Here is a 24934-nt window from a genome sequence, read left to right as displayed (position 1 = left end):
GGGAGACTTTACACTTCGCTCTGTGTGTTGGATCATTAGCTGCATTGGCACACAACTCCTCTTCCTCATTCTCACTGACGACTGTGGTCAAATAAAGATGTTTGCAGCTTGAGGATCACTGAATGCAGAGTCCAAATCCTTCCCCTGTGTGTTTTACATGTTGGTTCACACCCTGTCGAGTTGTTACTCCTAAACCTCACACCTCTCCAACAGGCTTTGTCCGGAGAGAGAGAGAGTGAGCAAGAAACAGACTCACTCCAGTATCAGTGTAGGAATGCTAAAATCACCCTGACCTTATGACCTTATGGAAGAGTTTTGGGCTCTTGAAGTATTACTCAAACGTGTGAATGTTTTTCATGAGGCAACAACATTACACTGTCAAATTAAATAAAATGGTTCTACATTTTCTGAAATTAACTTTGCTCTTACTTATTTCCCAGGTTCGAAGCACAAACAGATGGTGGACGGTCAGAGCACCAGTCACCCCCAGCGCAGAATAAAGATGGCGTCGTCCCCCCGGCCCACCTGTCGCATTAAACCGCGCCTCGGCAGCAAGACGCGAGCCGTGGTGAGCGTAAGCAGCCAGCCCTTCCACTGTGAGCTCTGCCAGGTCTCTGTCAACTCTGAGACCCAGCTGAAGCAGGTACAGTATGTGCCTCCATGGTCCCAATGAGTACAGCGTTAATCCTGGTAAAAACAGGCCGTGATGAAGTCTGATGAGAGGACGTGTCAGTCAGAGATTGACTGAATAATATGAATGCTTTGCATTCTGCTTTTCATGCAATTTTACATGGATGCACTCTGAACACAAGAAATGGCAGGCCCACAAAGCAAACAGCATGAGTGAAAGCTTTTTGCATTCATTTTTTAATGATTAATTTTGTTTCCTTGTTACTACCACTGCTGCTGTGTCCAGTTACTGAGTGAAAATGCTAGCGCTGTAGTTCTCAGCTGATGAGACGGGAGCCTAAAGTCAGTGACAGGCCTTTGTCAAAAAATTACTTTTGATCATCATCTTTTGACTATGATGGTTTCTGTTATTCAGCCTCATAATGCTTGAATCAACATAACTTTGAGTTTGTGTCAAGTAAATATTTCTTTACAAAGACTTTTTTCATTGGCTGAAATATGTTTTTTGGGTCGCAGCTTGATGTCTGTCATAATTTATTATTTCTAATTTAGCATAATTTTAAACAACAGTCTAAAAGTTGATGCTTTATATAGATGTTATTCATTAAAGCCCTTGCTAAAATATCTGATCTGTTCCACTTGTCCTTTTAGCACATGAACAGCAGGAGACACAAAGAGCGTCTGGCCGGGAAGCCTGTCAAGCCCAAGTTCACCCCTTATAATAAACTGCAGCCCAGTGCTGTCTTAGCGGTAAGCTTTCCCACACACCAGCACGCACATTACATAAATAAAACTGCATACGGTGCCTAGTGACTGTCAACATATTAACAAGCACTTTGTATAAATACAAATAAAGGCCTGTATGCTATTATTAGATTGCATTAGCAGCTGTTGTCTTCATGTGTTGAAAACCAACATAAGTTTATATTTGGCCTCCACTGATTATATGAGAATTACAAATTCAAAACCATTATAAAATGGACTTGAATATAAATCATTTTTAGTTATTGACTTAGGGGAAGGCAGACACAATTACAGCTGCGGAGATAAAGTCTCTCACCGTGCAGCAGAAGTGACTTCAGAGGCGGGGTGTAATGATGTCTTTGGTTCAGCCCCTGTGCACAGTAGTGTAGTAGACACAGCACAGTACTTAGGGCATGGGGCTCCAGTGTTTGTCACAAAGTGATTTGTCAACCACTATTTGCTGAAGTGAACATAATAACCTTTAACTACTGTTTTTCCATTTGTCCAGACTAAACTTGCCCTCCAGAAGCAGCTGTCCAAGGCTCTTCCTGCAGGGTTCCTGACAAGCCCCTTAAACCCTGCGGCTGCCTTGTGCACGATGGCGACGGGACCCCTTGCGCTGCGCCTTCCTCCTGGCCCTGCTGCCATCATCCAGGGGCCTCTGATTAGCCCCACTCTCTTCAGGCCGGCCCCGGGACCTCTGAGGGCTACACACACCCCCATCATCTTCTCCCCTTACTAGCACAGCGCCAGGCATGGACTCCCAAGACCTCAAATGGCCCTAAACTGAGCCAGTCATGGATAAGCACTTCTGGTTTTTAAAGCACAGGGCGACCCCTCAGTGTCATGAGGACACTATGCTCTGGCCTCTCTGCAACTTTGGCCAGTTCAGGTCATACGGACAGTATGCACAATTCCCAGGAGTGGATTGAGATTTCAGTGAAGATGAGCCCTCACCCTTTGTCGGACCATTGCTCAGCTGTCATTAAAATATAGTTGTGTGCATGTACTCTGGGGTCTGGACCTCTCTGGAAGCCATAACATCTTTTCCATTTTATTTATAAGACTGTAGACTTGGATGTTGTATTAAGTGTTATTGCCAAAAACATTTTTTCTTTTAACCCTCTTAATCGAAGGCACATTGAAGAATATACCTCCATCAACTGGAAATCCACCTGGAGACACTTTTGAGAGACTGAAGATTAACTTAAAGCACATTGAAGCCAAACATGTCCATACTGTCTGTTGTTAACTCGTTATGCATAACATGTATGTCTTTTCTGTGAAGTTAAGTGACAATCAGCAAGAATCCAAACAATGCCAAGAATATTATCAGTAGGTTATAGTAGAACAACTATAGGAGTCTGTGCTAAATAGATTAAAGTGATTTATTTATAAAGAGAGGGAACATACGTTTTCATTTAAACCTCATTATCACTGATATTTTTATACATTTGTATTTAAGTGCGTTCTTTAATTTCCATCTCACATTTGTGATGAGTCATTTTAAGCAATATGTATTTTAAGTGTGACTGGTTAAATAAATTATAAGTAAATATTTCCACTTGCAATAATGTAAATTATGAAGTGATAAAATGTCAATACTGTATTATGCGGATAAATAAGTATAAATAGTTGTTTTTATACAAAAGTGTGGTGTCTTTTTATTTCACATATATTAATTTAATGTATATATTTTTTAGGGCCGTGCCTTTTTTCAATTAATTACGAAAGGTTTAGGATTAAAAATATGAATCGAAATTAATCGCACTTAACTTTCAACACTTCAGTTTGTTTTTTTCCTGCAGACGTTGCTTAGGCACAAACAACACACAAAGCCAAAAACAATTTGACTTAAAACTTGTTTATTCACACAGTTAAGAGCCGACATAAACCTATTTAAAAAGATCATTCTCCAAAAAGTGTTTGAAATGTTCACACAGGCCTCACATGTCCACTTCAGATGAGTTCAAATGCAGGAAAATATAAAGAAGCATCTAAAATATACCTCTTAAAAATAAATACAACCCATATGTTATAGATATGTTATATAATGTATTAATGCTTAAATAATTATAGAATTCCTTTTTTTTTCCTTTGTTGTAAATTTAATCAATTCAACACAATAACACTGAATATGGAGAAAGGGGTCACATTTTTATGGGCGCGTGCATCGCTCTTACGCCATCTAGTGGTGTTTTGAAAACTGGGTCAGGCACCAGAGACCTTACGTCTATGCCAAGGGCCTGGTTGATATAACGTTCACAGAAGTTCTCCACCTAACAGCTACGCGGTCTAACAATTTAACACATATATTTTGAGTTAAAACCATAGACATAAAATACACGACAAACTTTCTTGATGGAAGAGAAGATAAGAGCACAAAGCATCAGCCGCAGGAGCGCCTACCGGAAGTGATGTCACTCGTATTCGTCCTTTCCAGAAAAAATGGCCGCTGTTGACATCGACGTACCGGTGGAAACAGATCCACAAATCCACAATATGGTCGATTTAGAACGGTAAATCATCATTATTCTGTGTGTTTCGATGTTTTTAACTCTTTTGTGTGAATGTGGCTTGTTTGTTTTACACCAAATAAACAGATCTGTGCGATAAGCTCCGCGAACACATTCCGCTGCTGCCTCTGAATCCACTCACACCGTCTGCGATATAAAACATCTTTAATGTTACGTGTTCGAATACCTGTAGAATTAATGATGTTCTGCGTATTTTCTTTTTATTCAACTATTGGTCATCGGATGGAAAGTTTGGGTCGTCCAAACTCCATGATTTAAACCGTACCATTTGTGCCACTGCCTTCTCTACCAAAGATTTCGTTATAAAATAAGTAGGTTGCGCATTTGTGGCGATGAAATATTGTTGAAACGGTTCTTTTGTGCCATCCATCTTGTTACCACGCAATGTTACTTCCAAATGAAGCTGTTTGAAACCAGAAAAATGTACCTTTTGGCGTCAACTGAGCCAGAGCTATTTTTTCTAGAAAGTTCCACTGAGCGGCGTCAGTATCAAAGTATAATTTCTCCATATTTCAGCTCTGATCCAAGATGCTAGAGAGGATTGGCTATATATATATACTGTACAGATAATTTATATATCTAATCTGCTGAAAAGCCTTGATTCCCCGCCCCTAAGTCAATCCTCCAGATGTGCACATTGTATTTCACTCTATATATTATGTACGTAAGGCTAAGTGTACACGGTAGACTAAAAAGCATGAGATGAAAATGTAATAATGTCATTATTGATTCAACTTTTGTCAAAGAATCCATTGAAATAAACAAGTAAAAGTCATAATCAGAACATTTTCATAAAATTTGAATGTGACCTGGATGCCCAGAGCGTATAAAAGACTGCAGCAGGTGAGTTCCTCTGCTATGTTTAGTAGCACAGTTTGTACCAGACTGACTCCACTGCCCCAGTTCTGATAAAACATCGGAACATTAGAATAAAACACTTGATTTGGAGAGGATTTCCAGTTTCCTAATCCCCGAATATAGCTCTTACTTAAACTCATGTTTGTCTTTTTTTTTTCTCAGGCAAGCGGAAGGCTTTAAAGAACAAGGAAATGCTTTTTACAGCAACAAGGATTACTCTGAAGCTTTCAACTTCTACACCAAGGCCATTGGTAATGTTCAGTTTGTAGTTTAATGGTTTCTATGGCTTGGTAGATACTGGTGAGTGTGATGAATTCTAATATTTGTTTTTCTCCTTGTAGACGCTTGCCCCAAAAACGCCAGTTATTATGGGAACAGAGCGGCCACCCTGATGATGCTCTTCCGCTTTCGGGAGGCATTAGAAGACTCTCAACAAGCTGTGCGCCTGGATGATTGTTTCATGAAGGTCAGATGTTGAATTATGTTAAAACTGTGGTATGTAGAATCTTCATTTCAGGTTTTCCTTATACTGGTCTCCAGAGGTAGAAATTCGATCTTGAGTGGGAGTCTGTTGCAAATAAACAGAATACAAGAAACACTGCAGAAAACATACCACCCACAGTGAGCAAGGCCTACACATCCTGCACTTTCAGTTACTGTTGTTTATTAATTTAACCGAGTCGAGGTACAAAAGTGTTCTTGTAGTGATTTTACAAAGTAGTGCTGTGTAGTTGATATTACAAAGGGGAATCCAAAACCTCCTCCCTGCCTGCAGCTTGTACTGAGAGTGGAGCACATGAGTTGGGTCGGTTATGAATTTTCAAGCCTGTGTCATTTATCGACTATTCATAAATGTACTGGAGTGAGATCAGAGTGTCGGTACAATGCTGCATGCTGTACAGTGTGTTTAGGTTACATTTACCTTAACAAAATGATTAAAAATATGCCCTCCTGTTTCCACAGGGTCACCTCCGTGAGGGCAAGTGCCATCTGTCTTTAGGAAATGCTATGGCAGCTTCTCGCTCCTTTCAAAAAGTCTTAGAGCTGGAACCAAACAACAGAGATGCCCAACATGAGGTGATTTTTAAATTGTTGTTATATAACCATGTTGCCATGGGTGTAATTTATCCAACATAGTATTTGCTGGTGACTAAAGAATTTGTTTCATTTCATTTCAGCACAAAAATGCATCAACACTGACGGATTTGGAGCGAATGGCTGAGTTAAGCTTTGAAAAGCGAGACTTTAGAAAGGTACTTGAACGCTTATATTTGAGCAGGGTCTTGCCTTTACTTGACATGTGACTGTTGAGAATGTTCATGTACAATGTTAAGCAGTAAATTGTTTTATTGCAGGTGGTTTACTGCATGGACCGCGCCTTGGCTTTGGCTTCAGCCTGTCACCGTTTCAAAATCCTCAAAGCAGAGTGTTTGGCTCTTTTGGGAAGATATCCGGAAGCCCAGTCTGTTGCCAGGTATGACTAACTGCTGCATGTTGTATTTATAAATTATTCTGATGAACAGGGTTGGGAGGTATTAGTGGGCACACCCGCCAAAAAAAATTCTGAGGAACCACCCACAGCCTGCAGACTGGCATTTCCACTGTATTGTAGTTTCTAGTGTGTTCCTCTGATGATGCGGGTCTTCCCCTTTTCCCTGTGCTGACTGATAAAGCACTTCCGAGGGCCTTGGATATGAGGTTTTGTCATGCGAAAGAGTGACTGTAATTAAGGAGAAAGTTAATATAGCCTGTTTCACGTGGAAAACCAAAAAGTCAAAACCAGCTTCCTAAATCCACTCTGCAGATGAGTGATATTTAGTAGAACAAATCTCTCAAATCTCTTTTTCAGCGATATACTGCGAATGGATGCGACAAATGCTGATGCGTTATATGTGCGGGGTCTGTGTCTCTACTATGAGGACTGCATCGACAAAGCAGTCCAGTTCTTCATCCAGGCTTTGAGGATGGCACCAGACCATGAGAAGGCTCGCTTGGCCTGCAGGGTAAGAAAACACCTGTAAAAAACATTAACCAACAATATGCATATCTGTTTTCTATAATGTGTAATTTTATCTTTTTATTTAAAGAATGCCAAAGCCCTGAAAGCGAAGAAAGACGAGGGTAACCAGGCGTTCAAGAGCTACAATTATGACGCCGCCTACCAGCTGTACACAGAAGCACTTGCAATTGACCCCAACAACATTAAGACCAATGCAAAACTTTACTGCAACAGAGCCACAGCGGGAGCAAAAGTAAGTTGTCAATTGCCATAAAACACATGCATAAACCTCTACTTGTAAGAAAATAATCATCACTAATGACTATCTACAGCTTAAGAAACTAAATCAAGCCATTGAAGACTGCACCAGTGCCATCAAACTTGATGACACTTACATTAAGGCCTATTTAAGAAGAGCGCAGTGGTAGGCCTTTTAATCCAATGAGCTAATGATTTGATTATCTTTTATTTAAACAAGCAGCTTTAAGTGGTTATTTGTCATCCACAGTTACATGGACACTGAGCTGTATGAAGAAGCAGTGCGAGACTATGAAAAGGTTTATCAGACGGAGAAAACATCAGGTGAGCCACTCAGAAAGTTTTTTTTTAACTTTTCTTCTTGCAATCATTTATTAATACATTTGTTGACATATCTTTTTAGAACACAAACACCTATTGAAAAACGCACAGTTGGAGCTAAAGAAGAGCAAAAGGAAAGACTACTACAAGGTGCTGGGAGTTGGTAAGAACGCCACGGACGACGAAATCAAGAAAGCCTATCGCAAAAGGGCCCTCATGCACCACCCAGGTACTGCTGCTTCTGTAGGTCTCTTGGCACGTTCAAAGGTTGCACTTGCATTAGATGTTTGTTTTTTTGTTTGTTTCTTGTAGATCGTCACAGCTCAGCGACTGCAGAAATTCAGAAGGAGGAAGAAAAAAAGTTTAAAGAAGTTGGTGAGGCGTTCACTGTCCTCTCTGATCCCAAGAAAAAGACCCGCTATGACAACGGGCACGACCTGGACGGTGACAGCGGCTTTGACGGCAGAGGTAACTTTAATGTTTGGGTTTATAATTATTAGCTTTCTGTTACTGTCTATTTATTGCAGGGCTAGAATAAATGACTTGGTAAATCTTAATTATACGTCGGGAGAGAAGGATATCAATGGCATCAGAGTTGGGTGGGTGGGGTCTTGCTGTGTGAGATTTATATCATACTTGATATGATGATTCATTTCAGTGATTGAATTACAAAAAATTAATAACAAAAAAGACAACTTACTGCTTGTTGTCCAGTTCTCCCTCAGGTCAATAGTTGGAAGGGCAGGCTTAGCATACATAACCCATAAGAGGAATAAAGACAAGAACATTTTTAATTATAGCTACAATCTTCCAAAAAGCAAAGAACCAATGTAATTTATGTACTTAAAGGAACAGGCCACCGTTTTTACATATTGAGATATGTTCTTACCTTAGCTTATACGAGTTGATGTGTACCTGTTTGGTCTTTGTGCGTGCGCTCAGTCACACAAATGTTGTTAGCATTTTTCCTCTCCCAGCAAAGGTATAGCTCCAAATTGGGGTGAGTTAGAAGCTACCAAGCTGTTCCACATTTTCCCTATTTAAATGCAGTTACGTGAGCCTTTATACGATCCAAGTATAGTTACACAAAATTAAACATGTCGATTTTCTAAGCGGATAAAAGGGGCACTATATTGTGAGGCGTATTAACACCCGGAGTACTTTGACCATATTACAGTGCGGATGACTCGCAATGTAGTGCCCCTTTTATCTGCTTAGAAAATCGACATGTTTAATTTTGTGTAACTAGACTTGGATCGTGTACAAATCATGTAATTGTATTTAAATACGGAAAAACGTGGAACAGCTTGGTAGCTTCTAACTTCACCCCAGTTTGGAGCTATTCCTTTGCTGGGAGCGGCTAAATGCTAATAACATTTGTGTGACTGAGCGCATGCACAAAGACCAAACGGTTACACATCAACTCGTTTAAGCTAAGGTATCTCGACATGTAAAAACGGTTACTTTACTAGGTATTAAGCTGTATTGCATTGCATGTAATTAGTGAAGTTATCTTATTGGTGGTCAGGCTACTCCTTGCAGTAACTCCCTTTTCTTTCTGCAGATTTCGACGCAAACAACATTTTCAGAGCATTCTTTGGTGGTCAGGGGGGCGGCTTCACCTTTGACTCTAGCCCAGGTACATTCTATTTCTAAACATTGACAAAATTATATGTTTTCATTCAAAACAGATCTCACTTTGAATTTTATTTTCATGTATTTTTTCCAGATAATGGAAATTTCTTTTTCCAATTTGGCTAGAACAGAGGTAAAAAAAAACTGTGTTAAAGACAGTAAAAGACTGTGTTGGACAACACAATGCTGTTTCTCACCCATTTTAAATTGTTTTTGAACTAATTTAGGCGACATCTAAATTGGCGTAATTGGGTTGGGCTCTTTAGAGGTTTTAATTGTAATTAAGGATTATATGTGTAGGGTGTGAGAACTGTGTTGCCAAATTCAGACAAAACTGCCTCCACTTTTATTTCCTTTAATCAATGGTATAAGCATTGCAATTAAAATAAGCGTCATAATTGATGGTAATAAGTTTAAAGTAATTGCAATGTGTTGTCAATGTAAATCGTCACATCTGACCTCAGGACCAGGTCCAGGTTTTAAAGGCAGTCTTTGCCAAAAGTACACTTGATCTGCAGGGTTATTGTCTTATTCCTGTTTGAATGTACAGTGTGTTTGTGTATTCTTCCTCAGTCTTCCTCCGATCTATTTATATTTATTGTACAATAGATTTCAAACATCATGCATCTAATTTACATAACCCCTTGTCCATTTATACATATTTTCATTTTGTTTCAACTTTAAACGGGCCAAAAGTAGGTTTCATTTGTACCTTGATCTAATTTTTCTGACTCAAACTGGTGCCTTAAAACTATAAGATAAATGCAACTCACCAATTTGTCACTGAAAAGACGAACCTGACTCCAAACTTACCTTGTGTTTCAAGCAAAGCGTCATCTGCTGTTTGTGTTTAGCAGAGTAACTCCGGGCATGAAAGACGTGACAATGATCATCCTTAAGTACTTGTTGTGCATGTTTTTGCTCCCTGTAGTTCCACATGATTTTTGGGGCCACCATGCTGTACACAATTGTCTTTTGTCACTTTTGCCATTATAATGTGACAATGTAAGAACTGCTTTTCTTAATACAAAATAAATACTTGTCTTTTTAGACTAAAATACAGTCTTTGTCAGAGTCAGTTTATGTGTTTGGTAAAGGTTTCAGTTTTTCTGATTGCACATGACACACAAATGACCACTACATGCTACTTAATGTTGAATGTGTTGAGTTCTGACAGCTTCAAGTTTATTTTTATATAGGACAGAAAAACAGCGTTGATTTGCATAATATTAAAGTGATAGTCTGGAAGTCTAAATGTTTTACAAATTGTATAAAATGTGCAAAATCGACCTCCTTTTTTTGCATTTTGTTGTAAGTACAAATATACCAAAATTATGTTTTGTTAAGTCCCTTCTTCCCAGATTTCTGCAGCTATTCAGAGTGTAGTATCCTCCTGCGTTGACCAATGAGACGACCTTTCCCTGTGAACCCGCCCGTCAGGTCTAATCAGGAGGGAGGGGGAGGAGCTTGACCATTTACTTTTGAAAATTCTGTTCCTGCTCAACTCATTTTGCAAACTAAGAAGGGATTTCTGGTCCAAGACAGGAGGAGTTTACTTTCACATTTCACCCCATCTCTCCTCACTTTGCAAACTTACAGACTATCACTTTAATGCATTAAAACGTGTTGTTATTATTAAGAAGATATGTAGGCTACATTTATTACTACACACCTCTTACCACCAATTTTGAATGCAATAAATCACTTTGCAAATGACCACATCTCAAAGGACAGAGCTAAATTGTTGATGATCTTTTCTTATTAATGTTATGATTATGAAAGTGAAATGTAATGATTGGGCTATTCTTCTAAATACCCTCAAATTAAAGAGTAACTGTACCTGAATTACAAATACCCCAAAATCTGTATTGTAAATACATGTATTCAGTTACTACCCAACACTGCATGCAGTAACCTGAATCATATATATATTTTTCTTATATGTGGAAGAATCGATAAATAATGAGGTTTTTGGGTGAGTGAATGAACATGAATAAATGACGGCTCATCAGTTCAGTGACAGATGACTCGGTAGGCGTGAGTGATCGTCACGTGACCCGCCTGAGCCAATGGGAGTGCCGCGCTGCCGTGTAATCGCTCGGCAGATTATGGTGCGACAGGAGCGCAGGCAGGAGCACACTCCGGTACGATAAGTGTCTCTGGGTCCTCAAGCCGGGACACAGCTGCGGTACGCCACCACGGTACTTCTTATAGAAACAAGGTAAGGTTTTTGCTATGTTTATCGGTTGCGTTTACATCAGTCCGTTACTCTGGTTAGCTCTTAGCTAGCTCTGTCCAGCAGCAGCACAGTGTTAGCCCATATCAGGAGTTTGAGTTAGCCGCTGATGATGCTGAAGCTTCTCCATTAAACAAACTGTCAAAAGACCCCCTGAAGACACGGGATTACACGTGTATAACTACCTCATCACAGTGGACCCTTTTCCCAGTCAGTGCTCGTATATGTGTTTGTTTCCATGACCTAAATTGTGTGTATTTTTTTTTTTGGGGGGGGGGGTCCTCTTCATTCATGTCAACCGCAGGCTGCCCTGTCGTTGCATCATCTGTAGGACCATTGTGTCCGCCGTGATCATCCACCCATCATCTCATTTCACCACCAGTGGTAGTTTTAAATTCTGAACTTCTTGTCTGGCTAGCTTGTCCGGTCTGCAGTGAGAGAGGTGGTGGGTGTGGTGGTGGATGGTTAAGTGACGTAGCATGACAATAGATCCATTGAAGTGACATTGCTTGGTTGCTTTTCTTCATATTTACAATGTTTGAGCGACTTGAGATGCAGTTCTGGTGTGTCTGTGTAAAGGTGAGCTGTCATGAGTTTATTGGGCCTTTGTTTCCATTTGATCAGATTCAATCATTGCTATAATTTGATTATTAAAGCCAGCTTCTCCACAGTTCCTCACAGGATCGATGTGGATTGTATAGATTGTATTTCAAACAATGGACTGGAGTGGTAGATGATGTCAGACTAATTACTGGTACATTGCCAGTGAAAGTTCTACAACTTAATCCAGGTTCTAGTACTTGTTTGAGACATCACCCACTTCTTCAGAGTCCACACACACACACCTCCAAACTGCAATGTATATAATCAATCAATAATAGCACTTTTTTCCTGTAACAATGGACTTTTATCAGTTTAATGAGAGGACAATTAGACTCGACATATCAAGCTTGCTTCTTATCAGTGTTTGGGTTCATTTAAAGAAACAGCCTGCATTGGTTTGGGCTGCAGATGAAGATGGTTTACATCAAGGCCAAGGTCTATGAAAGCAGTGAGTTTGATTGTGGGATGACAGTTATTGTGTGTGGGATTTGTTAGACAGGTCTGACCACATGCCCCATTCCCTAAAACATGTACAGCCAGTTGTCTGTAGGCATCTCTGTGTAGTTGGTTGTTCATTTAAGTCAATGTATTTCCTGCTTTAGTTTTACTTAATGAAACTGCAAAGTTGCGAGTGTGTACTGCGCCCTCAGCTTTACTCAGCGCCTTTGTTGATGAAAGGTTGGACACTGTGACTATTTGCACATACTAATGACATCATCTTTTGAAAGTTGCTGCCACAGTGCTACGCTATTGCAAACTATTTTGAATTTACTCTTAAAGCTTGTGTTATGAACTTCACACTGTCAAACCGAACGTGGCCCTATTGCGCAATGCCATTACTGTTCAGGAGACTGCGCCCACATTTAGAGAGATTTAGAGTAAGATAATGATTGTGGTCACTGTCGACTGCCTGTGCCTGAGTCAACGTTATTGCATGCAATTAGTTCATTAATGAGGCCCTCCTCCAACATACAATACAATACATTTTTCAAATTGTTATGACTGTTCTTTGGAAACTTGTCATGGAGCTTCATGTTAAACTTTCTCTTAGCCAAAGCTGTCTTTTTTTCTTTTTTTTTCATTTTTATCCTTCTTATAATAATAATAATAATGCATTGGTTTTATATAGCGCTTTTCTGGACACTCAAAGACGCTTTACTGCTTAGCTTCCAAGGTCTGACGGGATTGGGCAGAGCAAAGGCGGTCTTCTTATCCTCCTACCCCCGCCTGGACCGAGCACATTTTCTCCAATTTGGTGTAACGCAATTCTAATAAAAAAAAAGCAACAAAAGAGCGCCAGAAAAGTGACAGAAAAAGCGATGATAAAGTGACAGTTATGTGAGGTTTTTGTTGTGTTGTTGTCGCGGTTTTGATTTTTGTGTGTTATTGTGACTTCTCTATTTTGTTGTTGTTGCTGCTTTTCTGGCACATTTTAGACACTTTTTTGTTGCTGCTTTGTTGCTTTTTCATCCTTGTTTTGAAGCTTTGTTCATGAAGCTTTTATATTTGGGTAAAGTCATTTGGAGAAAATTGGTTCTTATTATGCTTAAAACATGCTAACCCTGTAGTTTACACCTCTACAAATGCATGTAATTATTGTGTAATAAGTCGGTTTATAATTCTGTCTCCTCTTCAGTGAACTAATCGATATACACGTTTGTTTTTTTTCTTTTCCTCTTCTTGGTAAAACAGTCAAATCTTTTAATTATTAAAATTTATCAATAATTGAAAAGAAAACCATGTGTCCTATCCAATGGTGTCTTATTGTTCACGGCATATTTAAAACATGTGCTTACTCTTTGTACCATATTCACGCCTAACTAAGTTCCTGATGTTCCTCAGGACCTGACGATCCAGCGGTGCCATGTCGGCCAAAGCCATCTCGGAGCAGACGGGGAAAGAGTTTCTGTACAAATACATCTGTACCTCTGCTGCTGTTCAGAACCGCTTCAGATATGCCTCCGTCAGCACCGACACCGACTGGAACCGCCTTGTACAAGACCACCCCTGGCTGCTTACTGAGGTACTTCTAAAAGTCGAATCAAGTATAGAAATGTTATTATTTTCTGCACATGCTGTTGAATCGATGACCCTGTGATAAAATGAATCTGATGTAGTGAATTGTTCATTTTCTTTTGCTCTAGAAACTGGTGGTGAAGCCTGACCAGCTTATAAAAAGACGTGGGAAGCTCGGGCTCGTGGGCATCAACCTTGACCTGCAGGGGGTCAAAGACTGGCTCAAAGATAGACTCATGAAGGAGACCGCTGTAAGTAGTGACCACAGTGTATCTGCTTTATAGCTGCACTGCTTTGTATGCTTTAAAGGATCTGTATCATGCTATTTTAGCCATCCCAAAGTAGACTATTGGCATTTATATGATATATTGTACCTCTACCACTATGGAGTACTCATTTCTGGGGGTATTTTTCAAACCCGGAAGACACGACGCTTCGATTCAGTTAACTCCACCCCCTCCGAGCGGATCTGCCCATGCATTATAGTAGTAAGAAATATAAATATCACAGCAATAAGTGAAGTTTCTTCACAATGTAGTTATAAGGAGTTGACATCTGCAACACAGCTTCGTAAATACACACAAGCTAACACACTTTTTGATTGACTCACCGCTCTGTCCTGGCCGCTCCTTCGGGTGTTTGCATTATGGGACTCGCGTCAGTTATAAAAGTGAATCCATTTTGATTCTGGCCAAGATTCACCAAGCATCCATCAAGAGACAGTCACAGAAACACTATTTTGGTGACAGTCGCTGAATCCCGGAAAGAAATCCCAACTTCTGGCAAGTGGCCTTTTCTTTGGCAGGTTTAATAAAGTTCTGTAGCGCTTTTCTCCGTGACATTATTGTTAGGTAAGAAAAAATAACAGGTGTGTCTAGAGTAGGTTAGAAAGAGCTCCTTCTACACATCTGTTCAGACGATCAGGGGGTGCGTTTGTTTTGTCCACAGGAGCAGCGCTGACCTGAGGCACTTCCTTTATTTATTTTTCCTTTATTTCTTTCTTACAACAGGAATAATGAAAAGCTATTTTATAAATTAAAATCAGGCCGTAAGGCATTACATTACAGACGTCGAGCTCTTCCTGTTTGACACCTGGGTGTCACAAGTCAGTCGTTTTCCAGGAGAGGGCGGAGCAGCTGCTCAGAGAGCAAGATTCAGGAGGATTCCTTAGAACTGTGTGAATGAAGCCACTCTGTGGGTGTTTTTGATGAGGAAATAACATTATAACATGGCTAAAATCTTCAAAAAGTCAATTTTGCATGATATACTGTAGGTCCTTTTAAAGATTCAATAATTAGTGTTGTTTCATTCTCATTGCCCTTCTTTCACTTTATTATGCACATTTGCACTTGGTAAACCTGTATACCTCTACGCAAGTGCTTCACCTTCTGCTTTGTTGACTTTAGGTTGAAAAGTATTTATCCAAAGAAGCCAGAATATGTGGACCTGTTGTTGAAAGCTTGTGCCCAAAGCCACACACTTCTGTTTAGCTCTGTCTGCTCAGAGATTATGCAATGCAGCTGGAGGAGGGGGGGTCTATTCTGGGCCAACACACACACATGCTACTCCTTATGCACAAAGTAAAGCACGCTTTGCTTAATTTCTTTAGGTGCAAATAGAAAGCAGGATGTATCATCCTGTTTTGTTTGTATAATGTCGTGCCTTATAGAAATGCATTCCCTTTAGATCATGAGCTGGGTGGGCAGTGTGGGTAAATGTGTGGAAGATATGCTTTTGGTGACCTAGTTTCTTGAATGCCAAAATTATTTATGACCTAGTTTCTCCAGTTACCCTAAGGAATTTATTATTACAATCCAAGTAACAAGTCTTTTCATTGTAAACATGGTTTGTAAGTATATTTTTATTTGTTTTCTGAGGAGGAAAGTGGGTCAGCGTGTCCTAACTTTGATTTGAATTCTCTGTTCTCGAAGGTGGGGAAGGCCAAGGGTGTGCTGAAAAACTTCCTCATTGAGCCATTCGTTCCACACAAACAGGTAAACTTCGCCAACTTGGGTTCAGTGCAGAGACCTAAATGTCCCGGGACACTTGACAAGCCCCAGTGCTGCGCTGAATGACTTTGAATGCTTCCTTGTGCTCAGGAGGAGGAGTTTTACGTGTGTGTTTATGCCACGCGCGAGGGCGACCACGTGCTGTTCCATCACGAGGGCGGGGTGGAGGTCGGGGACGTGGATGCCAAGGCCCTCAGGCTCATGGTGCCCGTGAACGAGAAAATAAACGAGGAGCAAGTCACAGAGCAGCTACTTACGCATGTGCCAGATGATAAGAAGGGGTATGAGGAGTTCTGTGTGACAATGTTTCCACTCTCACGGTGTGTTTGTAACATTTGTGTTTATTTTGTCTTTGAAGGGTTTTGGCGAGTTTCATAGTGGGCCTTTTCAATTTGTATGAAGATCTCTACTTCACCTACCTGGAGATTAACCCCTTAGGTGCGTTTTTACTTTGAAATACTATTACTAACAATCTGTTTTCCTCGCATCCCAATTAAGTTCAGTCTATTTGCCATATTCAGTGGAAAAAAAGCACATTGGAAAAAAGAATCTTATCTTAATTTCAGAATTGTAAGCTTTAATTTTGTTCTCATAAGCCTTCTTATGTCATATTTTTTTAGTAAACAGTTACTTTGGGTTTTTTTGTGTAAGTGTATGAACCCTAGGCCAGTAACACGCCTGTTTCTAGTGGTCACTCAGGATGGCGTGTACGTCCTGGACATGGCAGCTAAGATCGACGCTACAGCTGACTATATCTGTAAAGCCAAGTGGGGAGATGTTGATTTCCCGCCTCCGTTTGGCCGAGAAGCCTATCCAGAGGTGGGTTAGGGTTAAGTTATGTTGCAGCCACTTCATTACTGGATCATTAGCTCTAAATGCTGTTGTCTGTAGGAAGCTTACATCGCTGATCTGGATGCAAAGAGCGGGGCGAGTCTCAAACTGACCCTACTCAATCCCAGAGGCAGGATTTGGACCATGGTGGCTGGAGGAGGGGCCTCGGTTGTCTACAGGTACTTTTTTTTTTCTTATTCTCAACACAGAAACCAAAGAATGTAAAATAAGTACTCCTTGGGGATCAGTAAAGTTATTCTGATTGTGAAACCGTGAAAAGGTTTTCTCAAAGTACAGAAACAATATTTCAGCAAATGTGCCTTTTCTCTCTGACTTACTTTTGTTATCCCTTTTTACTGTAAGTCAAGTTGCATATCTGATTCCATTGTTGGAGTGTTTTCCTTCCGTGGCAGCAGATGACCATTGTTTCTTCTCCCCAGTGACACCATTTGCGACTGCGGTGGCGTGGATGAACTGGCGAATTACGGCGAATACTCCGGTGCTCCCAGTGAACAACAAACGTACGATTACGCAAAGACCATCCTGTCACTCATGACTCGAGAAAAACATAATGAAGGTGAGAAAACCTGTGGAACAGAAACCTCTCTCCCCCAGTTCAAAAGTTCAAGTCTTGTACTTAAGACATTTAAACCATATTGGAAAATGTGTTTGCTTTGGCTGTTAAGTTGTGTTAGTTCAATCCGAGTCCCTCCTAGTCCAGATTCAACAGCTGTTCTCCTATTTCAGTTGTAAATGTTTCATGCTTCTTGTTCTTTGTCTCTCACAGGGAAAGTGCTTATCATTGGAGGAAGTATTGCTAACTTCACAAATGTAGCAGCCACATTCAAGGTGGGTTGTGAACAAAGTTGGTACTGTGTGTTTTTGTGTTATCAATTTGTAATCTCTGAAAAATTACAAGGACATTGTGTGCCGCATGCCACAAATGTTTTTTAGTCTCAAATTTCAAGAATGATCTTAATACACATAAAACCGGTTGTAAATGCCAGTGCCGCTCTTGTGTTGTAAATCACTGAGCTAATACTTTTCTTCAGGGCATTGTCAGAGCCATCAAAGATTACCAAGAGCCTCTGAAGGAGCATGAAGTCACTATTTTCGTAAGGCGTGGTGGACCTAATTACCAGGAGGGCCTCCGGGTCATGGGAGAAGTTGGTCAGTGAGATACGCATCACGTTGTGTCTGCTGTTATTTAATAAAGTCAGAGAATGTTTTTTGTAATGTAATTTTCGTCTTTGCAGGAAAGACCACTGGAATTCCCATCCATGTGTTCGGCACAGAGACGCACATGACGGCCATTGTTGGGATGGCCTTGGGGCATCGTCCAATTCCTCATGAGCCCCCGGTGGACGCACATACTGCAAACTTCCTGCTCAATTCCAGCACCAGTTCAAAGGTAATAAACCATATTAGGCTTATCCTTCTGATCCTTCTGGTGGAGTGTGGGAAATATTTAAGTGCCATGAAGACAGAAAAATCCATTATCATAGTGGGATTTACGGTTTCATGCATGATAGTTGCCCTTGTGTGAGTTTATAAAAGCTCGGACTGTTGTGGTCTGTTTTTGGTGTTGCATCAGCATGAAGTTGTCAGCGTCTGTCAAAAGTGGTGAAAGACGGACGAGTGGTTCAGCAGTGACGAGGTCATGTGGGGTCAAGGCCCTCTCATGTTGAAAACAGAAGAACTGCTGTTTCCGTGGCTCAACATGTTTGTACTGGTTCTGAGTCTCTGAGAGCCTTGTTTATCAGGCTGCTGGTCATAAACCTAATATACTGTGTTGACTTAATCAGAGCTGTTTTTAATCACTGATTTATGTATTTGTTAATATCTAGACCCCAGCTCCAACAAGGACAGCCTCTTTCTCAGAAACCAGAGCAACTAATGAGGCTGCTCCAAACAAGAAATCCAAAGGTCTTCCAGCAGGTAATTGAAACCTAGGGCCACAGCACAGAGCTGTCACGTATCGGCAAATGTACTCACACACTTTTTGCTTTTCATTTTTTCTTATCCTTGCTTCCGTTGTCTTTCCCTTCCAAATGCTGTTACTGCTTTACTGCACCCATTTTCCATTGTCCCTCCTCGTCCTGCTCCGCTACAAACTGCCCGTTCACCCTCGTGTTTTACACATATCTTTTGCTTAAGATTCGCTTCATTCTATTTTGTGGCCTCTGAAGAATGTAGTCACAGGCGATTGGAAAGGTAAGGGCGTACCATCTCACAGTGTTGACCACAGCAGCTTGCCTGGTTTTCATAGAGCATCTTCTTATGCCCAGAAACCTGTGTGACTTTACACATCTGCATCACATGAATGATATTTGAAACTACTTCTTTGACTGCAGTATTTCTAAAATACGTCCTGAAACAAATGTGCCAAATCTGACCATGAAGATGCAGGGATGTAGAAAAAGTTGTGTGTTGTGTAGAGACATGTTTTACTACTAAGTTTCAGTGAAGCTCCCAATAACCTGTAGTTTGTATTTCACAGCAGTGCACTAAGGGCATGCTTAAGCTGCGCTTTGCATGCTACATGACCTGCTGTGTGCTCTGCTTTCTGTTTTTAAGATGGCACTTATGGACACATGTTAAGTTTGCTTAATACATAGTTCTGTAACTTGTTATAAGTTAATTCTGCACTCACTGTTCTCTCTTTGTTTTTGCTCGTTGTGGTTATTTTTCTGTCCCGTGGGGGTCACAGAAGCTCAGGCCTCTGCAGGCAGCTCTGGAGGTATGGATGAGTGTGATTCCCCCAGTGTCCACTTCATCTACCACCCGTCCCAGACTTTTATGGCAGTTTCCCCTCAGTCTTTTCTCCTTTTTTTTTAGATTGCTTCAGACTTGTGTGACTTTGCTATTTAACTGGTCTAACAAGCAGCTTTCAACATTTGTTTTCATTTATGTATAACCAGTTTTTAAAATAATACAAAGACATTAAACATTGGGGTTTGGCAGAGTGTGCGGCTCCAGGTTATGGGTCTGTTCTGTCATACATACAATACAATTTTATGTCAGACGCTGCTACTTGACTCTGATTTGTCACAGTATGGGGGTATTGAACATGTAAGACTGATTTGGGAAATGATCTTAACCAAATGGATTTGAACCATTCTTGTGTGGCCTCTCTATCTAATCCTTCTCCTTTGTCATCCTTTCAGCAAAAGCCACCACTCTTTTCAGCAAACACACCAAGACCATTGTGTGGGGCATGCAGACTCGAGCGGTGCAAGGCATGCTGGACTTCGACTACGTGTGCTCTCGGGATGAGCCCTCTGTAGCAGCCATGGTCTACCCGTTCACGTAGGCGCACTAACACACATGTATCTGCCCAAGCGGCGCTCCTTTCTCACCTGCGCTCTCTGTGCGTTGGCAGTGGGGATCACAAGCAGAAGTTTTACTGGGGCCACAAAGAGATCCTGATCCCAGTCTATAAAAACATGGCCGACGCGATGAAGAAACATCCTGAAGTGGAAGTGCTCATCAGCTTTGCTTCACTTCGCTCCGCTTTTGACAGCACTATGGAGGCTATGCAGTTCCCACAGGTACAGTATTTTTTTATTACCGTATTTTCCGGACTATAAGTCGCACCCGCCAAAAAATGCATAATGAAGAAGAAAAAAAAACATATGTAAGTCGCTCCGGAGTATAAGTACTGCATCAAAGGAGAGTGGTGCAAAGGAAGTTGCACCATTGGCAACTTCCTGGGCATGGAGGCGTAACTGCACCGTTTACAAGCCTCTCCTGGCATCACATCGTTCACGCTCTCATTTGCGAACTCGTTTCTCTAGCTGTGGCCATCTAGCTTTTAGCTATTTTAGTTTTCTTCATTGCAGTAAGAGTAACCTCCGCTTTTCGCCAGTCCTTCACAAGTTTCTCGCCTACTCCAAGTTTTCTTTCTGCTGCTCTATCACCATTTTTAAAATCCTCAGTGGTACAGGAGTAGCAGATACTGGTACACAAGCCTAGAGCGCCCTCTAGCGGCCGTCAAATAGGCGTGACTTATACTCATGTGAAAATTATATATTTTAATAATAATAATAATAATAATGCATCGGTTTTATATAGCGCTTTTCTGGACACTCAAAGACGCTTTACATTGCATTATTCATTCACTCCATACTCGGTGGTGGTTAGCTGCTATTGTAGCCACAGCTGCCCTGGGGTAGACTGATGGAAGCGAGGCAACCAGTCTGCGCCATCGGCCCCTCCGACCACCACCAACCACTCACACACACACTACATTTGCTGTGCTTCCTGGTGTTCCCAAACGGTCTCCCATCCAAGTACCGACCAGGCCCTTCCCTGCTTTGCTTCCAAGGTCTGACGGGATTGGGCATCGCAAAGGCGGTATTTTGATATATAAGTTGCACCCCCAGCCAAACTATGTTGAAAAAGTCTGGAAAATACGGTACATATTTTCATTGTGACTAGAGAAGTAGGATGGCACGATATAAGGAGAAAGTTCATGAATTGTAGAAGATGATATTTTTCTAATAACTTCTACTAGAATAACTGCTTTATTTTGTTAAGTCATTGGATGGACTGGATCTTCACTTTTCTGCATCTTTCTGCAGATTCACACTATTGCCATAATTGCTGAAGGCATCCCTGAAGCTCTGACCAGAAAAATGATCAAGGTGGCCGATGAGAAGGGCGTCACCATCATTGGCCCCGCTACGGTAAGCAGAGCAGTGGCAAAAGTCCTTCGACCTCACATGAACTGTCTACTGCTGTAATAGATCCTCGAGTCTTATGCAGAGTAGGTAACTCTGTACCTGTCCTCAGGTCGGTGGCATCAAGCCCGGCTGTTTTAAGATCGGTAACACAGGTGGCATGTTGGACAACATCCTGGCCTCCAAACTGTACCGGCCCGGCAGCGTGGCATATGTGTCCCGCTCCGGAGGCATGTCCAACGAGCTCAATAACATCGTCTCCCGTACCACTGATGGGGTTTACGAGGGGGTGGCCATTGGGGGAGACAGGTGAGGGGCACCAGAGTTTAAAAACAACCTAAAAAACATGTCCCATTATTTATTTGTATTATTATTGCAATGTAAATATCTATTGTCATATTTTAGGTATCCAGGTTCAACCTTCATGGACCATGTGCTTCGCTACCAGGACACTCCAGGGGTAAAGATGATCGTGGTGCTTGGAGAGGTATGTGTGACTACTTTTTAAATATGGGAAAAAAAGATTACGGTGCTAGTTTCTGCCGTACCTACCTGCAGATTGGTGGAACCGAGGAGTATAAAATCTGCCAGGGCATCAAAGAGGGCAGGATAACCAAGCCTGTCGTGTGCTGGTGCATAGGAACGTGTGCCACCATGTTTTCCTCTGAGGTGAGTTTTTCCCCTGAACATTAATGTTCCAACAGACCGTTTTTGAGCTTCACGTTTGATGCTGCTGTGCTCAGGTCCAGTTTGGCCATGCTGGAGCCTGTGCCAATCAGGCTTCAGAGACGGCCGTGGCCAAAAACCAGGCTTTGAGGGACGCAGGAGCCTATGTACCAAAGAGCTTTGATGAACTGGGAGATGTGATCAAGTATGAACATTACTAGTTAGTTTAGTTTCAGAAATCTTTCCTGTTTTCGTATATTAACTTCTGTTGCACAGGACGGTTTACAATGACCTCGTGGACAATGGTACAATAGTTCCAGCTGAGGAGGTGCCGCCGCCTACTGTACCTATGGATTACTCTTGGGCCAGGGTAATTCATCTCTTAAAACTTTGACTTTTTCGTGTTAAACCATTTTCTATGAATGCAAGTCATCTGTATTCTGATGTCAGGAGCTGGGTCTGATTCGAAAGCCGGCCTCTTTTATGACGAGTATTTGTGATGAACGAGGGCAAGAGCTGATCTATGCTGGGATGCCCATCACTGAGGTGTTCAAAGAGGAGATGGGCATCGGAGGAGTCCTTGGCTTGCTCTGGTTTCAACGCAGGTAAGTGCAACTTCTACCTCTTCCAAATTTAAACAAATCCTATTATGTATGTCCTATATTAGAATGTCAAAGGCGAAACTGTTCATGATTTTACCTCCTTAATAAATTGTTGGATGCTACAAAGTATTGTCCCATATCTGCTTTTAACTACTTTTTCTTTCTCTGGTACATTAGATTGCCCCGTTACGCGTGTCAGTTCATTGAGATGTGCCTGATGGTGACGGCTGACCACGGCCCCGCAGTGTCCGGAGCACACAACACTATTGTCTGCGCTCGAGCCGGGAAGGACCTCATCTCCAGCCTGACCTCTGGCCTACTAACCATTGTGGGTATTTACACATTCAAATGGAAACCAACCTCAAATATCCGGTGGCACTGACATTGGCTATTCATTTTGATACTCAAGGGGGATCGCTTTGGTGGGGCTTTGGACGCAGCAGCAAAGCAGTTCAGTAAAGCGTTCGACAGCGGGATGTTGCCCATGGAGTTCGTCAATAAGATGAAGAAAGATGGCAAACTGATCATGGGCATTGGTCACAGGGTTAAGTCGGTAAGTTCTTTAACTTAAACTTGCATAAGAAGGGTCTGTTTTTTTCTCTTAGGGTCTTGTTTTTAATTTGTCTCTGTAATTTCAGATTAATAATCCAGACATGCGAGTGCAGATCTTGAAGGATTTTGTGAAGCAGAATTTCCCCTCCTCTCAGTTACTTGATTATGCCCTAGATGTGGAGAAGATTACCACCTCCAAGGTTTGTTTAAAGGAGGATTGAGGAGCTAAAGGAAGAACACTCTTATTCAAATTCTTTTTCTTTCAGAAACCAAACCTCATTCTCAATGTTGATGGCTTCATTGGTGTTGCATTTGTGGATCTCCTCAGGACGTGTGGCGGCTTCACACGGTAAGAAAATGCTACAAGATTTTAATTTATTTTGGATACTTGTACCCCTTTCTTCTGTATCCTTTTTTCCCCAAACAAAGATCTAAATGCATTCTTTTTTCAGGGATGAGGCCGATGAGTTTGTGGAGATTGGGGCATTAAATGGAGTCTTTGTACTTGGTCGAAGCATGGGTTTCATTGGTAAGTCTCTTTGTTCATGCGTAAAAGACAAATCTTATACAACAAATAAGTTACTGCATGTACTCTCTTTCCATTATAGGCCATTATCTTGACCAGAAGAGGCTGAAGCAGGGTCTGTATCGTCACCCGTGGGACGACATCTCCTACGTGCTTCCTGAACACATGTCTATGTAACCTCATGTCATCTGGGACTGGGATATAGATTATTTTGTTTTTAATGGAGAAAAAGGGGAAGTATATTTTTAGTCTGTGGAGTTAATACACTTAGAAGAAGAAATGCAGCTACAGCTTCTAGTACAGTTCTTTCACCTGCATCTCTTTGTCGGAGTTGGTATCTGAGCTAGGATCGGGTTTTGTAGGTTCTGGAGCCCAGTGAGCTCATCTGCACTAATGCTGCTGTGTAAAATGGTTACAGCCAAAACCGTTAACAATTTCAGTTTTCAAAAAAATATTTTGCTTGTTTTATCAGCAGTTGCCTGTTTAGATCTCCCAACAAAGTGCTCAAAACAGTATTGCACCTTAGTCATATCTTAATTAGTCGATAGTTTCCTCTCCCACGAACGTAAACCAAAGTTTTTATGTTGTCTTTATTTTAAAAAGCCCAGTGTTAATGCAGCTGAAGGCGTAGTTTCTTTTTTTAAACATTGGGAATCATAAACGGGCGCCCACTTGTTAAATGATACTGTGTGACTTTACCAATGCCTTCCTCATGTAGATTGGGTTCTGATTCCGCTTCTGTAGTTTTGAGAGGTTTCTCCTTCTACCATGTCTATTGTGATCAGGGTGTTTATGTTCCTAAAAACAATTGAGTATCCACTCTACAAACGCTTCATGAATGTGCCCGATGAGTCTTTAGCATCACAGAGAGGGACCATGAAAGCTTTAAGAACTGACTTCCGAGGCACAGACTGGGAATATTGTCATAACTTTGTTTGCCTTCACATCAGAATGCTCTGGAACTTCCTAAGGCTTTGTCCGCTATGTTTGATCAATGTTTTGCTATTTATTTTTAACTGTAAACTAAATGCTTTGTTTTTGTAATATGTTGTCGTAATATAGAGGAATAATAAGAACTTATTGTCTTAAATGATTTGTAATGGTATTGTTTTCTTCTTTACAAAAAGTGACTCCAGTGTGCAACAGTACACAGATGGGTAGATCAGACACTGGATTTGAACGTTTAAGAGAAACAAACATGCGAAAAAAACAAACTTTAAAAGAATAAG

General features: G+C 41.2%; 3 protein-coding genes across 7 annotated transcripts in view; all 3 read left to right on the top strand.

Moving 5' to 3' along the window:
* Positions 1–2908, top strand: part of LOC306978706 (zinc finger protein 385D-like) — a 53655-nt gene extending 50747 nt beyond the window's left edge. Inside the window, exons 8-10 of one of the 3 annotated variants that reach the window (XM_079577367.1) lie at positions 441–643; positions 1282–1380; positions 1883–2908. In XM_079577367.1, the coding sequence (XP_079433493.1) occupies positions 441–643; positions 1282–1380; positions 1883–2116 (536 nt within the window). In that variant the 3' untranslated portion in view covers positions 2117–2908. The remainder of the gene's footprint in view (positions 1–440; positions 644–1281; positions 1381–1882) is intronic. The other 2 variants (XM_079577368.1, XM_079577369.1) reach the window with 2 other exon arrangements.
* An 897-nt stretch (positions 2909–3805) lies between these two features.
* LOC306978707 (dnaJ homolog subfamily C member 7-like) lies at positions 3806–10042 on the top strand. Its single transcript, XM_079577370.1, has 14 exons — positions 3806–3893; positions 4932–5020; positions 5111–5235; positions 5733–5846; positions 5948–6022; positions 6125–6243; positions 6619–6772; positions 6857–7021; positions 7101–7192; positions 7277–7350; positions 7430–7576; positions 7660–7815; positions 8912–8986; positions 9077–10042. Exons 1-14 carry the CDS (start codon positions 3823–3825, stop codon positions 9106–9108), a joined length of 1488 nt encoding a protein of 495 aa, XP_079433496.1. The 5' UTR covers positions 3806–3822; the 3' UTR covers positions 9109–10042.
* Positions 10043–11060: 1018 nt separating this feature from the next.
* Positions 11061–24814, top strand: LOC306978701 (ATP-citrate synthase). Of its 3 annotated transcripts, XM_079577359.1 has the most exons (30): positions 11061–11203; positions 13664–13844; positions 13966–14088; positions 15769–15831; positions 15937–16127; positions 16205–16284; positions 16535–16665; positions 16738–16856; positions 17118–17254; positions 17465–17526; positions 17730–17847; positions 17934–18088; positions 18525–18615; positions 18835–18891; positions 19388–19417; positions 19845–19986; positions 20060–20228; positions 21261–21365; positions 21472–21668; positions 21765–21846; positions 21918–22028; positions 22103–22230; positions 22302–22395; positions 22476–22630; positions 22805–22955; positions 23037–23180; positions 23266–23379; positions 23446–23528; positions 23632–23708; positions 23788–24814. In XM_079577359.1, exons 2-30 carry the CDS (start codon positions 13686–13688, stop codon positions 23880–23882), a joined length of 3363 nt encoding a protein of 1120 aa, XP_079433485.1. In that variant the 5' UTR covers positions 11061–11203; positions 13664–13685; the 3' UTR covers positions 23883–24814. The 3 variants fall into 3 exon arrangements, with proteins under 3 accessions (XP_079433485.1, XP_079433486.1, XP_079433487.1); XM_079577360.1 differs by lacking the exon at positions 18835–18891 and having other exon boundaries at positions 23788–24812; XM_079577361.1 differs by lacking the exons at positions 18835–18891; positions 19388–19417 and having other exon boundaries at positions 23788–24813.
* Positions 24815–24934: the final 120 nt, after the last annotated feature.

This window comes from Gobius niger (genome assembly GCF_951799975.1).
Source record: "Gobius niger genome assembly, chromosome: 19".
Taxonomy (NCBI): Eukaryota; Metazoa; Chordata; class Actinopteri; order Gobiiformes; family Gobiidae; genus Gobius; species Gobius niger.
Note: the sequence above shows the minus strand (reverse complement) of the source record. Positions and strands in the feature narration are given on the sequence as shown.

What these genes read in the sequence shown, in the direction of transcription:
- LOC306978707 (XM_079577370.1), top strand. Translation starts at nt 3,823, where the DNA reads ATGGCCGCTGTTGACATCGACGTACCGGTGGAAACAGATCCACAAATC. An exon ending in TGGATGATTGTTTCATGAAG is followed by an intron (nt 5,236 to 5,732) that starts GTCAGATGTTGA and finishes CTGTTTCCACAG; the next exon opens with GGTCACCTCCGTGAGGGCAA. An exon ending in TCAGACGGAGAAAACATCAG is followed by an intron (nt 7,351 to 7,429) that starts GTGAGCCACTCA and finishes ATATCTTTTTAG; the next exon opens with AACACAAACACCTATTGAAA.
- LOC306978701 (XM_079577359.1), top strand. Translation starts at nt 13,686, where the DNA reads ATGTCGGCCAAAGCCATCTCGGAGCAGACGGGGAAAGAGTTTCTGTAC. An exon ending in ATTCCAGCACCAGTTCAAAG is followed by an intron (nt 18,089 to 18,524) that starts GTAATAAACCAT and finishes GTTAATATCTAG; the next exon opens with ACCCCAGCTCCAACAAGGAC. An exon ending in AGGCTATGCAGTTCCCACAG is followed by an intron (nt 20,229 to 21,260) that starts GTACAGTATTTT and finishes ATCTTTCTGCAG; the next exon opens with ATTCACACTATTGCCATAAT.